The sequence below is a fragment of the Desmodus rotundus genome, chromosome 7, assembly GCF_022682495.2.
Source record: "Desmodus rotundus isolate HL8 chromosome 7, HLdesRot8A.1, whole genome shotgun sequence".
Classification (NCBI taxonomy): Eukaryota; Metazoa; Chordata; class Mammalia; order Chiroptera; family Phyllostomidae; genus Desmodus; species Desmodus rotundus.
In genome coordinates this window covers 86,800,874-86,817,918 of record NC_071393.1, presented here as the reverse complement: position 1 = coordinate 86,817,918, position 17,045 = coordinate 86,800,874, and the positions used below count along the sequence as shown (strand labels likewise).

The window sequence follows — 17,045 nt, the reverse complement described above, 5'->3', positions numbered from 1 at the left end:
ATGATTAGCTGTTCTTTTTCGGAAGTTAGTTAGTACTGATTGAATAAACGAAGTTAGTTTCCTCAGTGGGGAAAACTCCTGCAACCGCATTAACTGCAGCACTTCCCTTTCTTACCCTCATGCTCTTTACCTGTGGTCCCCAACTTTAGTATCCATCAGAATCACCTGCAGAGTTTGTTAAAATACCGGGTGCTGGCCGCACCCACCACAGTGTCTGATTCACTCGGTGCAGGCTCTGAAAATTTGTGTTTCTGATAAATTCCCGTATGATGTTCATCCTGCTGGTCCAGGGGATACATTTTAGAACCGTGGCTCTCTTATGAATCAAAGGGTTCCGAGTAGTCTAGTTTATTTGGCTGTTGCTGCTAAAACTCCCGAGGCGCATTGGCCGTGTGTAGCAAGTATTGTATGTAGCAATCATGTACTCTACCTTTACGAGGATGCTCCGGACTTTATGTATTTTTCAATGAAGGTGATTTAGCATTTATATTTTTGTAAAATTTTTCAACTAAATTTACACACCAGAGGAAGAAAACTACTGTCAATCCATAGGTTCCAATTTTTACTTTGGAAAATATGGTCATCATGACTTACATAGCATGTGTTGCCAAAAAAAAAAAAAAAAGTAAAAAAAAAAATACACATCCTGCCCTCCTACTGTAGTAATTTTCTGTTAAATAAATATTCAATGTTTATATTAAATTACTATGTAAACACAGCAGCATTCATGTCTGAACTGTTGTACCATATTTATAGTTATGTATTGTGCACTTTTTGCTTTAGATTTTTTGTATGCCTATCACAAATGAAATTGTAACATGACAGGATTTTAAAACCACTCAGAGTAGTGAAAAATATATATGCAGATGTATAGATATATTTCTCATGAATGCTATTGATTCTTTTTTCCTCATTCCTGTTGGAGACTGCCTCTTGCTATGTCGCAGTCTGTCTGAACTCCTTGTCCTCTGTGCCTGTGGTACAGCCATCGTGTCTGGGCTTCCACTTGCCACCATCGTGAGAATTCTCTTGATCTCCTTTCTGTGTTGGATCCACTGTTTCCTTAATCTGCCTTCCTGTTTGCTGATTGATTCCCTCATTTGCTGACACAGATCCTCTGTACAAATGGGCAGGTCCTATTGACTGGGGCATTTCACAGTAGGGTTTTCTGACCTACCATGTTATTGTGGGGCCCTCACATATAAGTATTTGTAGGGTCTGGTTTTTCTCCCCACCTTGGACCACTCAGTCTGCTCAGAGAGAAGACTTCCAATTCTCTGTTTGGTGAGTGTGGGTCTGGCAGACAGTGTGCAAGACTCACTGTTTGTGCAAACTTGTCCTTGTTGATAGGATGCCTTAGTCCTACTTTCGGCAACTTCAGAAAGGTTTTTGGTTAATTGAGAATTTGTCAACCCCTACTATGTGCCAAGTATTCTTTTGGGTTCTGTAGAGAATACAAAGATAAGGAAAAGCCAAGTTTCTTGAGCTTTAAAATCTTACAGTTTTACTAGGGAGAAAACACAGTTTATTGCCTCAGATACAAGATAGTATGTGACAGACGCGGTATAAATGTCCTTCTGTTGAGAAGGGAGGATTCAAGTAAGACTTTCAGGAAAGATGGCATTTGGCCTTTAAAGAAAGGACAGAACTTTTTTAAAGAAAAAATAATTTAAAATTTATTAAAAGCTTAATAAGTAAAACAAAACCCTCTATCATCTCATTACTTTAATAGCTATTTTCATTGTTGCATTTGCTTCTAACTTTTACCCATCTGCATACCTGGTTTTACAAAGTTACCACAGAATAGATAACATTCTGAACCCTGATTCTCCAATTATTATTATAATTATTTTGTGTCATTAAATAATATTAATAATTACATTTAAATGGTTTCAAAGGAATCTGCTCAGATGAGATAGGACTTTAACAGTGAAAGTGTAGGGGATGGGGAAGAATATTTCAGGCAGAAGGAACCCAACTTGTATAAAAACTCAGAGATGAGTAAACGCAGGATACATCTTTTTTTTATAAAAGTAGACTGGTGGGGTGGGTGTGGGGGGCAACAGAGGAGGGGAGGAGGATGAAGAGAGTGACAAAAAGTCTTCCAAGACCTGTGAGAGATGGAAGGACCTAAGCTCTGCATTTCCTAGTTTGGGGGTTGTGGGGTGTTGGTGACAGAAGATTAAGCAGCATTAAATAGCTGTTATGAATTGTGGGAAAACTGCAGCCCTGGAAAGCTGCTTTTAATTACTGAAGCAGTCTGTGTAGATAACATTAACATTTTGTTTCACCCTGTCATTGAGAAATGACAAATCTGCAGATCTCTTCAAGTGTTTGCGAATCAATCTCTGTAGAAAACGGAAATTTCAGTTTACATGTTTTCCTCTCTGGTTTTTAATTCTATTTTTATTTCTGATACCTGAGCACTTCCCTTCCTTCTTGTAAGATCAGCTATGCACTCAATTTTAACTGGTGGTAGAAGAAGTCCTATTTTATCTAGTGTCTGTACTTAAGGGTTTCTGTGCTATCTGAATTTATCATCTGAGTTTTGGAGCTAGTAGCATAGATCATTTATCATATTTTTTTCAGTGAAAACTTCAGGAATCAGGGTGGTTGTAGTATTTAGAAATGGAAGAAGATTGAAATAAATACTCTATAATAGGTATATTTTCTCCCACCCAGACCTTTCCTCAGAAGGAAACATGACTATTTGAGGTGGGACAATTGTAGAACAGAACTGGTTAGGTGGGTATCTGTTGGGCAACATCTATTTCATATTTTTGAATCTTATAAAGGCTACTGTGGATACTCTTGCGCTGCTGTCCTTGACTACATGAGTGAGGGTATGTCTAGAGGGTATATGTAAAAGTGGATTCCTGGGTTATTAATTTAGAACTTTAGTAGATGTTGCCAAAAATCTTAAAAATAACTGTTCAGTTTACACTTCCATCCACAGTGGACTAGAGAGCTTGCTGCTGACTCTGAGATTGCGGGCCTTTTCGTGTGTTTGTTGCCCATTCTCTATGGCTTCGTGTACTAGGTTGTTAGTATTGCACTTACTGGTTTTTAGAAACTGTTTATGTGTTCTGGATAATCATAATTTTTCAACGGTATTTATTTTAGGTGCTTCTACCTTGTCTGTCCCCTTGAGTTCTCATTCTGCTCACGGCTTCTTACCTCACACAGAAGTATACGATCCTAACGTAAAACCTACCAAATTGCTCCATTAGCTGTAAAATTCTTTCCTCCCCCAATGCCCTATAAATATTCTTAAATTTCTTATAAATTTTAAAGGTTTCTTTTTCACTTTTAGACTTTAATGAATCTGGAATTTATATACAGTATAAGATAGTGATTGGATATTATTGTTTGCTGCTTTACTCATTTTTACTCTTCCCTATGAATTTCAAAATCATTTGTTAGGGTCTATGAAAAAATCCAAGGAGGGGAAGTGAAATTGAATCTAATTTATAGGTTAGTTTAGAGAAAACAGACAAAAATTATTTCCATCTATGAACATAGTGAATTTTTTATCTTCACCCAAGTACATTTTTCATTGCTTTTAGAGAGAGAGGAGGGAAGAGAGAGAACAAGAGAAAGAGAGAGAGAGAGAGAGAGAGAGAGAGAGAGAGAGAAAGACATCAATTCATTGCCTTCTTATAGGTGCCCTGACCAGGGATCAAACCTGCAACCTAGGTGTGTGCCCTGACTGGGAATCGAACCCATGACCTTTTAGTCTACGGGACAATGCTCCAAAAAACTGAGCCACACTGGCCAGGGCAATATAGTGAATTTTAAAATTTAAGTCTTCTGTATGTTCTTCAGTAATTTTTAAAATAATTTTATCCACAGAAGTTTTAAATATTTTTATTAATTTTATTTCTCTGTGTCTAACAGTTTTGCTTATTTGAGAATTTTTAAAAGGTTCATCCTGTGTTATATTTTCTTACTCACCTTTTAATTTTGAACTTTTTCACCATCTAAAGGACAGTTAAAAGTGTAGTGTAATGAACACCTGCATACCCATCAAATTGATAGCATTTTGCTTATTCCCCAGGTTTACACACACACACACTTTCAACTTTTTTTTTGCTGAGCATTTAAGTTGCAGACTTACTATACTTTATCCCTAAATATTTCAATATGTGTATCTTAAAACTAAGACATTATTCTATAGAACATCATAATAGTATTATGATACCCAAGAAATTTATTATTTGATACATTATAGTGTCAATACCTTATATTTTTATTTAACATATAATCTATTGAATGTGATTATAAAAATAATTACCATCCTAAATAGTTATTGCAAATGATTATGAACTCTTGTGTTATTGTATACATAGCAACAATGATAAATTCATATTAGTTTTAATAAGTTTGCTGTAGATTTTCTTGGAAGCAATGATAAATTCTTAATGTAACAATTTGACTCTAGTTTTTATGGCTTTTCTTTGTGGATAATCAAATCATCTACAAATGACAGTTTTCATTATTTTCTTATGTAGCTTTTAATCAATTCTTGAAAAAGTATTCTATTAATTTTAATAACCTGATTACTATACTTGATACATATATTTAAATGTATGTGTCTTAGATAAGTTATAAAGTACATGAAAATAAAACATACATCTTTGTATTTTAGGAAAATGTTCGAATTGTGAGGGTGAAAGTTATAGCTGGAATAGGCCTTGCCAAGAAGGATATCTTGGGAGCTAGGTAAGTATATAAGTATATTAATTTGGGTTATAATTTTTAAATTTGCACTTGTTAACTAATTTTTTAAAACTTTGGTTAGATGAACCATTGAATAATATTATCAAATAGCTGCTTAAGGTAGAATAACAATAGCTACAGTTGATGGTTTACTAAATTCCTTAATGTCTCAATTACTCAATTTGTGAAATTATACAAAGATATAATTAATAAGATACATTTATGAGTTTTGCTTCTGGGAATCGATAAAATTATAACAGACTAATTCTTTAGCAGATCACAGCCATACACTCTGAACATAACACAGAAAGCAGCCACCTGAAGGCGGTGGAGAAGGGACGGAGCAGGCACAGTCTAGTGGGGAGTCCATGTGTGGAGAGGGGAGGGTGTAGTGAGTGAGTTCCCAATTTTATGAATTAGTGTGAGGCCAAATGGAGTTAGCACCTGGAAAAATTGCCATCTTCATGGCCTGGGAAATCAGAAGATCTAATTTGGAAGAAGACATGGCAATGGTGGGGACTTGGGAAGGGAAAGAACTGGAGGAGAGATTCCCAAACTGGTCTACTGACATTTCCTGCTGACCCTGAATCATACTTATGAAGTAGATTCAAAGCAACTCAGCTAAAGACAAAAGATATAAATAGAGATTAAGCTTACTGCCCAAGAAACAGGGTTTGTGGTTCTGGTCCAAGTAAGATAATTAATTAGATGGTAAAATAAACAAATACTAATCAGAGAAAAATTGCAGAATTCAGGCTCTCCACAATTTAATATTTATAACATCCAGGATATAATCCAGAATAATGTGATCCACACAGAACCAGGAGAATGGAACACATTCTCAGTAGAGAAAAGAAAATATACTCACAATCAAAAAAAAGATTGGAAATCTCAGGAATGAAAGAGAAACTATAAAAAGTGAAACTTCCAGACCTGAAACACACAATATTTGAAGTTAAAAGTCTGGGATGGAATCAAGAGCAGAATGAAGAGGACTTAAAGAGAGATCAATAGAAAATATTTCCCAATTAGAAAATGAGAGGGACAAGATTGAAAAATTGAAAAGGATGAACAGAGGACTGAAGACTTGTTACATAACATCAAACAGTCTAACACACATGAGATTAGAAATAGAGGAGAGGGGAAAGAATGAGGCAAACTCTTTTTAAGCAATAATGGCTAATTTTCCCTCAAATTTGATGAAAGATACAGATACATAAAACACACCATCCAGGATAAACACTAAGAAAAACATATTGAGGCACATGGTAGTCAAACTATTAAAAGCCAAGAGTAAATAAAAATCCTGACATAATACATAACAGAAGAAAATGACATAATACATAAGAGAAACTGCAATTCAACTAAGGACTTAATTTTCACAAGAAACTATGGAGGCCAGAAGGAAATAAAACATTAGAATAACAACAGTCAAATACAGAATTCTATAGTCAGTGAAAATATCTTTTGGGATGATGACAAAATAATAAATTTTCATATAAAAGAAAACTATGAGACTGTCATTGGCACATAAGAAAAGCTAAAGGGAGTTCTTCCAGATAAAAAAAATAGATAACAGATGGAAATTCAGGTCCTCAGAAAGGAATAAACAGCATCAGAAATAGTTAAATATCTGGCAGTATTCAGACATTTTGTTGTTTTTATCATAACTTTAAAAAATAAAACATATGCCCGTTAAAGTCACAACTTACGGTATTGTCTTGCAGAATTTAAATATTATATGTGGATGGAATATATATAACAGTCGTATCATAAAGGACAGGGAGAGTTGTAGGCTATGGACCCAGTTATTACAGTGGAACAATATTAAGTGTAAGTGGAATAAAAAATTAAGGGTGTATATTGTAATACCTAGATAAACTGCTAAAAATACTATACAAGAATTATGGACTATAGACATTTTTAAACAAAACTCCTGAAAAGCAAAAAAAGGCCAGGATAGAAAAAGCAAATGGTTAAAAAAAAGAAAAAAGAGGGAGGAGGAAGAACAGAAAACAAATACATTGGTAGACAGAAATCTAATCATACAAATAGTGACAGTAAACATTACTGGGGGTGCAGGGTGCGGTCCTGAGAGAAGCTGGAGCCTGAGTGGGGCCACTGGCTCCGTGCCAGGTCCAGACTGAAGAAGGAGAAGGCAGACTTATCAGAGGTATGGCCAAGCCCAGCAGCTTGGGCAAGGGCGGTGGTGAGAGCACTGAGGAGGCCCAGCTGCAGCCAGAGTCTCAGCCACAGTCATCCATCAAATGTCCCAGCAATGGCATGCCACCCCCCATGCAGCTCGGCAAAATCAAGTACTCAGGGGGGCCCCAGATTGTCAAGAAGAAGTCGCGGCAAAGCTCTTCCCATTTCTGTCTCAGCAAGAACTGGGAGTTGCAGAAGCTTCCTGCCCTGAAAGATTTGCCAACCCAGGAACAGGAGGAGCTGTTTACCCAGAAGCTTCCTTCGTGCTGTGTCCTCTTTGACTTTGTGTCAGACCCACTCAGTGATCTCAAATTCAAGTAAGTGAAGGGACAGGACTCAACGAAGTGGTAAAGCGTGTCACCCATAGCTGCGATGTTGTCACTGAGGCCATTTACCCTGAGACTGCCACCGTGTTTCCAGTGAACCTCTTCCAGACACTGACACCTTCCTCAAATCCCACCTGGGCCAAGTTTGGCCCAGAGGAAGATAAGCCCACCCTGGAAGCCACCTGGCTACATCTCCAGCTTGTGTATGAGTTTTTCGTACATTTTTGTGAGTCTCCTGATTTTGAGGCAAGTGTAGCCAAGAAGTACATTAACCAGTTTGTCCTTGTTCCCTGGACCTGACCGACAGTGAGGATCCTCAAGAGCAGGACTTCCTCAAGACCATCTTGCACTGAATCTGTGGCAAGTTTCTGTGGTTCTGGGCTTATATCTGTAGGCAGTTCGGCCACAAAGACTCTTCTGTGAGATGGAGCATCACGATAGGATTGCGGAGCTCCTGGAGATCCTGGGCAGCATCATCAATGCTTTTCCCTTGCCCCTTGAGGAAGAGCACAAGATGTTCCTTATCTGTGTCCTGCTTCCCCTGCACAAGGTCAAGCCCCTGAGTGTCTGCCACCCTCAGCTGGCATACCGTGCAGTACAATTCCTGGAGGAGAGCAGTTGCACTGATCCGGTGATTGTGTGACTTCACAAGTTCTGGCTGAAGATCCACAGCCCCACGGGGGTGATGTTCCTGACTGAGCTAGAGGAGATTCTGGACGTCATTGAACCTTCAAAGTTCAGCAGAGTGATGGAACTACTCTTCCACCAGCTTGCCAAGTGTGTCTCCAGTCCCCATATCCAGGTGGCAGAGAGTGCTCTCTGTTACTGGAACAAGGAGTACATCATGAGCCTGGTGAGTGGCAATGCTCCCCTAGTTCTTCCCGTCATGTTCCCTGCACTTTACAGGAACTCCAAGAGCCATTGGAACAAGACATTCCATGGTCTGATCTGCAGTGCCCTGAAGCTGTTTATGGAGATGAATCAGAAACTGTTCGATGACTGCAACAATATAAGGCAGGGAAGCAGAAGGGCCAGTTCTAAATGAAGAGAAGAGAAGCGATGTGGCAAAAGATCAAGGAGCTTGCCTGACTTAATCCCCAGCATCCCACGTTCCGAGCTCCCCCACCCCTGCCTCCTGTGTACCTGATGGAGACAGAGACCCCCACAGCAGAGGACATCTGAAAAGGACAATGGAGAGAGAGAACATGCAGAAGCTGAAGGACACCAAGAGGGAGAAAGTACTGCTTCGGAGGAAGTCAGAACTGCCTCAGGACTTGAACACCATTAAGGCACCAGAGGCTCACAGGCAGACAGAAGAGTTCTTACCTGCCAGCCAGGAGGTTCTCTGACACCTTCGCCTTCCCTCCACGGAGCCGCAGCCCACTCAGCCCTAGGATGCAGCCCTAGCCCTCTACCCTCTGCTCCCTACTGGCTGACTTGGAGCAAGGCAGTGCCTCTCTAGCTATTCTAGGGAGGGTGATGTGGCACTTCAAGCAGGGACACCCACAGAGTGGTCCCTCCTCCCCCAAATGGGTTCGTGCCTCCCTGTGGCTAGTACAGACGGGTTAAGCCCTGAGATGCTTGGTGCTCTCCCCTGCAGAGGCACACAGGGAGCAGAAGGAGATTATTCTCACCAAAGTTATGTCAAGGCCTGTTGGCCCCATTGGAGTCAATAGCTGGAGGGGTGCGAACACCCAATAGCACAAAGAGAGCCCCACCCCAGCAGTGCACAGGCTGAGGGGGCTATATTATTTATTGTTACCCTCTGCCTGACCAAGACCATGTGGGAAGCCAAAAGGAGAAACGCGGGCTATGGACAGTAGGCGATGGATCAAGGGAAGGGGATGAACACACACCCTACCCTGTGCCCCCTCTTTGGTGAGTAGCGGTCCTGGGATCATAGACATGGGAGGAACCACCTGGGGCTGACTGCTTACCTGTGCTGTGGGTTCCCAAAGCTGGGAGGCAGGAAGCAGGGAGCAGTTCCCTAAGCATGGCTCCCCCCAACACCTGTTTATTTTCTTGTTTGTGCTAATGCTGGGCTGGCCTTCACTTGTCCCTTTCAGGTACCATGAGGAACAAGGGGCTTAGAAGGGCCAGACCTGGGTTCCATGGCTTTGTGCACAGGGTGGTTTATTCCCCAGAGTGATACATGCTAAGGTGGGTTGTACCTATGGCTGATGTCCCCGAATGTACACAACTGAATGAAGTGGGTCTCTGAGAAGAAAAAAGAAATTAATGGACTAAGGTAAACATGAGGCAGAGAATGTTAGAATGGCTTGGAAGTCAAGACTCAATTATGTGCTGTCTGTAAAAGATATGTACGTTTAAAATATAAGCACAACTAAGTTGAAATGCAATGGATGCAAAGAAATATGCCATCAGACAGTAAGCATAAAAAGAGTGAAGACAGCAAGCATGTCTCAGTGGTGACAGCCTGAAAGCTTTCTACTTAAACTCAAGAATACGACAAGATTGTCTGCTTTCATTTTCAATTCAACTCTACTGGACAGCCTGGTGATATAATATGACCAGGAAAAGAAATGAAAGTAAATAGGCTGAAAAGGAAGAAAGCTGTATTTGCAGACAACATGATTATGTTCATGGAAAACCCTAAGAAATCTACATAAAAGCTGCTACATAAAAGATGACCACAAACTTAGCAGCTTAAAAGAATACATTTATTATCTCAGTTTCTGTGTGTCAGAGGCTCTGTATAGTTTAGCTAGTTCCTCTGCTTCTTGCTTTTATAAAGCTTCAATCAAGGTATTGGCCAGGACCATAGCCTCTTCTGAGGCTTGTTTGGGGAAGGATCCACTTCCAAGCTCATGTGGTTGTTGACAGCATTCAGTTACCTGCAGGCTGCCAGACTGAAGGCTTCAGTTTCCTGCTGGCTGTCAGCCAGAGGCCACCCTAAGTTCCTTGCCACATGGCCTTCTCCATATGGCAGCTCACAAGCTAGAAGCCTGTCTCTTCAGAAATAGCAAAGGAGAGGTCTCCTAGGAAGATGGGTTACAATCTTATGTAATGCAATCACATACATTTTGTCATTTTTGCTGTAATGCATTGGTTAGAATTCATAGGTCCTTCCCACATTTAAGAGGAGTGTAGAACAAAGGGCATGAGCATTAGGACATGGGCATAATAGGAGCTACTCCAGATCTACCCGCCATAATATGTTGGGCCGTAAAACAATAACTCGGACAACTGCAAATTTTATATTCTTTTCAAGTGCGTATGGTTCATTCACCAACATAGACCATGTGTAGGGCCATAAGACAAGTCTCACGAGTTTTGAAAAGATTAAAATTATGTATAGGATGTTCTCTGATAACAATGTAATTAAATTAGAAACCAATATCATTAAGGTATCTAGAAAAACCCCAAGTATTTAATACACCTCTAAACAATCTATAGGCCAAAGAAGAAATCACAAGAGAAATTAGAAAACATTTTGAACAAAATGAAAATGAAAATACAGCAATATCCAAATGTGTAGGGTACAGCTAAAGTCATATTTAAATTAAAGTTGAGAGTTTTAAAATGTTATGTTAGAAAAGGAGCAAGATCTAAATGAATGATTTGAGTTCCAATGTTAAGAAATTAGGAAAAAAAAGACCAAATTAATTCTAAAGTAAGTAGAAGGATGAAAATAAGGATAAAGTGAAATTAGTGAAATAGACAATGATAGAAAAATTATTGAAATCAGAAGCTTGGTCTTTGAAGGGATCAATAAAAAATTTAAACTTCTACCTAAACTGATCAAGAATCACAGAAGAAATAGAAAAATTCGTAGCCCTACGCTGAACAATATATAACAATATTTGACCAGGTGGGAGTTGCCCTAGTAATGTAAGATTTGCTCAACATTTTTTAAAAATCAATTTAATTCATCATATTAATATAGTACAGAAGAAAAACAACACATGATCATTTCAATAGGTGTAGAAGGTGCATTTGACAAAATCTAAAACACTCATACGTGATACAAATGCTCAGTAAGCTAAGCATAAAATGCAAGATTGGTTTAACATCTGAGAATTACTCAATCTATATTAATAGATTCACCATATTAATAGAATAAAAGAAAAAGACATGATCAATTCAATAAAAGCAGAAGCATCTGACACAATTTAACACCATCCATGAAAGAAATGGTTAGCAAACTGGGGACAGATGTGAATGTCGTAAACCTGTTAAGGCTAACTGTGAAAAACCTGTAGCTAACATCAACTCAGGGGTGACAGCCGGAAAGCTTTCTACTTAAACTCAAGAATACGACAAGATTGTCTGCTTTCACTTTCCATTCAACTCTACCGGACAGCCTGGTGACATGATATGGCCAGGAAAAGACATGAAAGTAAATAGGCTGAAAAGGAAGACAGCTGTATTTGCAGACAACATGATTATGTTCATGGAAAACCCTAAGAAATCTACATAAAAGCTCCTAGAACTAATAAGATACAAGACCACAAGATACAAAGTCATTATACCAAAATCAGTCATATTTTTATATCCTATTAATGAACAATTGGAAAATAAATTTTTAAAATATCCATTTACTCGGGTTATACGACATGATTATTTTGAACTGAAAGCACTTTGCCTTTATTTTGTAGAGTTTACACCCGTGAGATAACTTAGAACAATCTGAGGTCTTGCAAAGCTAGTTCTCAAAAACCACTGAATTAACCATCTTAACCCAAAAGAAGTAAGAACATTAAAAAAATCAAAATTTTAAAATCTAAAAAGGTTGGAAGTCATTAAATTGTGACTAAAAGGTTTTCTTTGTAATTTTTTGTCTATTTCACTAACATGGTACTTTAGGTTTTTAACAAGAGGCAAAAATTGCTATAATTCTTACCCCTGCTTAAGAAACCCTTAACTTTTCATTGTAGGAAATAATTGTAGAAATTGTTAACAAGGAGAACTCTTGTGATTTTTATAGTCTGAGTAATCTAAGTTTGGGAATAAGCAACAATTAATTTTTTTCTCAATTTTAACAGTGATCCTTATGTGAGAGTGACGTTATATGACCCAATGAATGGAATTTTAACAAGTGTGCAAACGAAAACCATTAAAAAGGTCAGACCTGGCAGGCTTCAAAAAATTTTTAAATTTACTTTTATTTTTATATGACAAAATATAAAAAATTAGTTATGTTTATTGTCTTCTAGACTTTGGATCCAAGATGGAATGAAGAAATATTATTCAGAGTAAGTATGCATTTTATTTTATTAAAACAGCAAAAAGTTTTCTCAATAATTAGAATAAATTCTCACAATACTCTAAAATGCATCTTATAAGAATTTGGCTAGATTTTTAAAAATTTAAATAGTTTAATCTAGTTATTCCCAAGATGACATGGTCCTGGAACCATTTATTTTATTATGAAAACCCACATATGTAAGGTAATGAAGGGGTAAAAATTGTAAGCCTGGAATTATTTTATTCTAGTTTAATTCTGATTTAGAGACTATCTGGTGTGCTTATTCCAATTTAGCATATTTTGGTGTTTTTCCTTAAAGATAATATTTGTGTCTCCCAGTCATTTGTTAAATAGACTACTCCAGGAGAGAGATGATGAAGGCCTGCCAATAAATGGATACATGTCCTCCCTCACCCTTCATGCACATTCCTGCCTTCCCCCTTACACCGCCTCACTATACCCTATGAGCAAGCTCCAGCCGGCAGTTATTCCAGGCTCCTCAGGAGGGCCCTCAAACCGAGAACGTCTCCTTAGGCCTTTCTGTCAGAGTTCTTAGCCTCATGCAATGCACAACTGTAATGCTATTAAGGATTTTAACAGGATCCAATTTCACAACAAATATTCAACATGTATCCAAAATTATTTTATATACACAAGACATGGAAATATGACCAATTCTCAAAAAAAAGAAAGTCAATAAATGCAAAACCCAAGATGACCCAGACACTGGAATTATCAGTAAAACCTTATAGAGCAGCTATTTTAACTATTATAACTATGCTCCATGAGGTAAAGATAAACGCCCTTGTAATAGATGGGAAGATAGATATTCTCAGCAGAGAACTAGAAACCATAGAAAAGAATGAATAGAAATACTAAAACAAGAATATAATATCTGAAAAAAATTTTAAAGTCACTAGATGAGCTCAATAACAAAATGGAGATAACATTGAAAAGAATCAGTGAACTTGAAAATAATCAGTAGAAATAGCCTAATTTAAAGATCAGAAAATAAAGATGGAAAAAAATTAGTAGAGCCTGAAGGAACCTGTGGACAATATTAAAGGAGTCTGATATTTGAGTCACTAAAGTCTCAGAAGACGAAAAAGACATTGGTGAAAAAAAAAAGATTTGAAGAAATAATGGCTAAAAAATTCCAAATTTGGTGAAAGACATGCATTTATAGATTAAAGAAGTTCAGTGAAACCCAGAGTACATGCAGAGAAAACTAGGCTCAGACACAAAATCAAATTGCTGAAATCAAAGAAAAAGAAGAAATCTTGAAAGCAGCCATGGAAAATGACCCATTATGCATAGGGGAACAATGATTCCAATAACTGATAAAATTGTCTGGCTAATGTAGGAAAGGGAAAAAAGAACAGTCAACTCAGAATTCTGTACTTAAAAAGGCATCCCTCAGGAGTGACAGTATAGTGTTTGAAGCTGAGGAAAAAATAAGATAATTTATTGCTGGCAGACTTGCTCGAAAGAAAATGCTAAAGGAAATTATTTAGGCTAAAAGTAAGTGGTATCAGAAGTAAATTTAAGCCTTCAAAAACAAAGGAAGCGCAACAGGAACAACAGGAATAGTAAATGTCTGAAATTATAATAGTTTCAGACTTGAGTTTTTTCTGTTTAATTATACTAGACCTTTTTTCTCTTGAGTTCCTTAAAATATGTACAGCTGTTGAAAGCAAAAATTATAACATTGGTACAATTTTTAATTTATGTAGGTGAAATACTGTAACCATAACATAAAAGAGTGGGGGTAAAGGGAGCTTTATGTTTGTAGGGCTTCTACATTTTACTTCTAGTGGTTCAGTATGAACTTTAAGTAGACCATGAAAGGTTAAGTATGTATATTGTAATTTCTAGTGCAACTACTAAAAAATAATAAAGACATATAGCCAAAAAGCCGGGAACAAATAAGACACGAAGCAAATTCATCGAGAAGCCATAACAATTCTGTATGTACACCTAACATCAGTGCTTCAAAATTATAAAGTAATAAATGATAGAACTGAAAGAAATCGTCAAAGACACCATTTTCCTTGGAGAATTCAATACCCTCAGTATTGAGGGACAGTAGAAATAGACAAAGGTGGAAATAGACCCAAAAATTCAGTAAAATATAGAAATGCTGAACAAAACTATAAAATAAGTCTTACCTAGTAGACATTTGCAGACTGTCCACCCCAACAACAGACTACTTAGTCTTTTCAATTGCACATGAAACATTTACTGAGTAAGCTGGGCCAAAAACTAAAGCTTAAAATTTTAAAAGAATATAAATCATGTAAAGTATGGTATCCAACTATAATGTAATTAAAGTAGGAATCAATAACACAAATATATCTGAAAAATTCCCAAATACTTGAAAGTTAACACACTTCTAAATAACCCATGGGTCGTATAAGAATCTCCAGGGAAATTAAAAATATTTTAACAGAATGAAATAAAAACATATCAAAGTTTATAGAATACATCTAAAGCAGTGCTTAGAGGGAAACATATAGCATTACTTTACATTAGAAAAGAGGAAAGATCTTGGGCCATTAATCTGAGTTTCCACTTAGAAAGTGGCATCATTCCAGAACCTATAGCCATTAAATGGATAACGCGGTACACTGTGAACAACTCTGCGCCCCTATTCATTAGCTTAGATGAAATGGACCACTTCCTTTAAAGACACATGCTACCAAATTTTAAGAAATAAATTACCTGAAAAGTCCTATGTCTCCAAGAATTGCATTTGAAGTTAAAAACCTCCCAACAAAGAAAACTTCAGGCCCAGATGGTTTCTCTGTTAAATTCTACCACACATTTAAAGAATAAACAATTTCAATTTCTATATAATATCTTTCTGAAAATAGATAGGAGGGAACACATCCCAATTCATTCATGACTCCAGCATTACCCTGATACCAAAACCAGACAAAGCTTTATAAGAAGATAAACTGCAGCCCTGGCTGGTGTGGCTCAGTTGGTTAGAGTGTCGTCCCATATACCAAAAGGCCGTGGGTTTGATTCCTGGTCAGGGTACATACCTAGTGCTTCACAGTTGCAGGTTCGGTCCTCCGTCGAGGCGTGCACAAGAGGCACCCAATCAATGTTTTTCTCTTAATTTGATGTTTCTCTCCCTCTCTCTCTTCCTCCTTTCCCCTCTTTCTAAAATCAATAACCATATCCTCAGGTGAGGATAAGAAAAAAAGAAGATATAATTATAGACCATTCATTAACCCCCCTGACCATAGCCATTTTTGTGGTGAGTTTACTAAATTGGACCCCTTCTATTCCGAAAGGGCCAGAAATTTGTCCTGCAATTACTTCTGGGTATAAGTTTTCCTTTCTTATATGCATAATCTCATCCAGCACAATTCTCTGGGGGCTTATACAATGCGTGTCCCATAGGGATGGAAATCCACACATTTTATCCTTCCAGGGGACCCAATTCACAGAGGAGGTTCAGGAATGAGTCCTTGACCATGGGGTCCATCGGTTACATCACCTGCCACGCCATCCAGAAGCAGGCAGCCTCACAGAGCTGCGATGGCCTACTGAAGGCACAACTGAGGCACCACTGTGGAGGCGATACTCTGCAGAAATGGGATATAGTTTATTCATCAAACCAGAGACCTCCATACGTTGTGTACATTCACAACAGAAAGTATACACAGGTCCAGGAACAAAGGAGTAGAAGTAGGAGTGGCCCCATTTACCATTATTGCCAAAGACCTCGTGGAGGACTATGTGCTTCTCATCCCTGGAACTCTGGGTTCTGCCGAGCTAGAGGTCCAACTCCCCAAAGGGAGCATACTTTCCAGTGGACATGGCACGGGTCCCATCAGACGGGTCCACAGCTGCTGTGAGGGCACTCTGGACTTGTATTCAGGAAACAGCAGGCGAGCGGGACTATTATGTGGTGGACCTTACAGGTAGAGACATTCCCCAGGGTCTATCTGATGTCTGCAGGGGTCAGACTAGAGAATTAAACGAACATATGGGAGCCACATTCATATCCTTTAGGTCTTTTCTGGTGGTACTTATCACTAGCATTCCCATCAGGCTGCAATATTGTTGTTTTTTAAACAACTTTATTGAGATATAATTCATGTAACATCCAAATCACTCAAAGTATACAGTTCAGTTATTTTTAGTGCACAGAACTGTGCAGTCATCACCAAAATCATTTTTCAAACATTTTCATCACTCCCAAAAAGAAACCAAATACACAAGCTGTCACCACTTTTTCCCGCGACACCTGCCCCTCTCCCACACAACCACTAATCTACTCCTGTCTCTTAGATTCGCCTATTTTGTACATGTTGTATAAATGGTATCATACAACATGTGGTCCTTTGTGTCTACCTGTTTTCACTTAGCATAATGTTTTTAAAGTTTAATCATGTTATAACATGTATCAGTACATCAATTCCTTTTGTTGCCAAATACTTTTCCATTGTATGGATAAACATACTTTACCCATGTATCAGTTGATGGACATCTGGGTTCTTTCCACTTTTTAACTATGATGAATATTGGTGCTATGAACATAACTTGTGTACAAGTTTTTGTGAGATGTAGAT

General features: G+C 38.0%; 1 protein-coding gene and 1 pseudogene across 7 annotated transcripts in view; both read left to right on the top strand.

Moving 5' to 3' along the window:
• NEDD4 (NEDD4 E3 ubiquitin protein ligase) overlaps positions 1-17,045 on the top strand; it is a 113,868-nt gene that overhangs the window by 8,457 nt on the left and 88,366 nt on the right. For 2 of the 7 annotated variants that reach the window (XM_024567541.4, XM_045201641.3), the window contains exons 2-4: positions 4,649-4,722; positions 12,257-12,335; positions 12,428-12,466. In XM_024567541.4, coding sequence (XP_024423309.2) covers positions 4,649-4,722; positions 12,257-12,335; positions 12,428-12,466 — 192 coding nt within the window. The other 5 variants (XM_053928559.1, XM_053928558.1, XM_053928557.1 and 2 more) reach the window with 4 other exon arrangements.
• On the top strand, positions 6,826-8,599 carry LOC112311590 (serine/threonine-protein phosphatase 2A 56 kDa regulatory subunit delta isoform pseudogene; annotated as a pseudogene).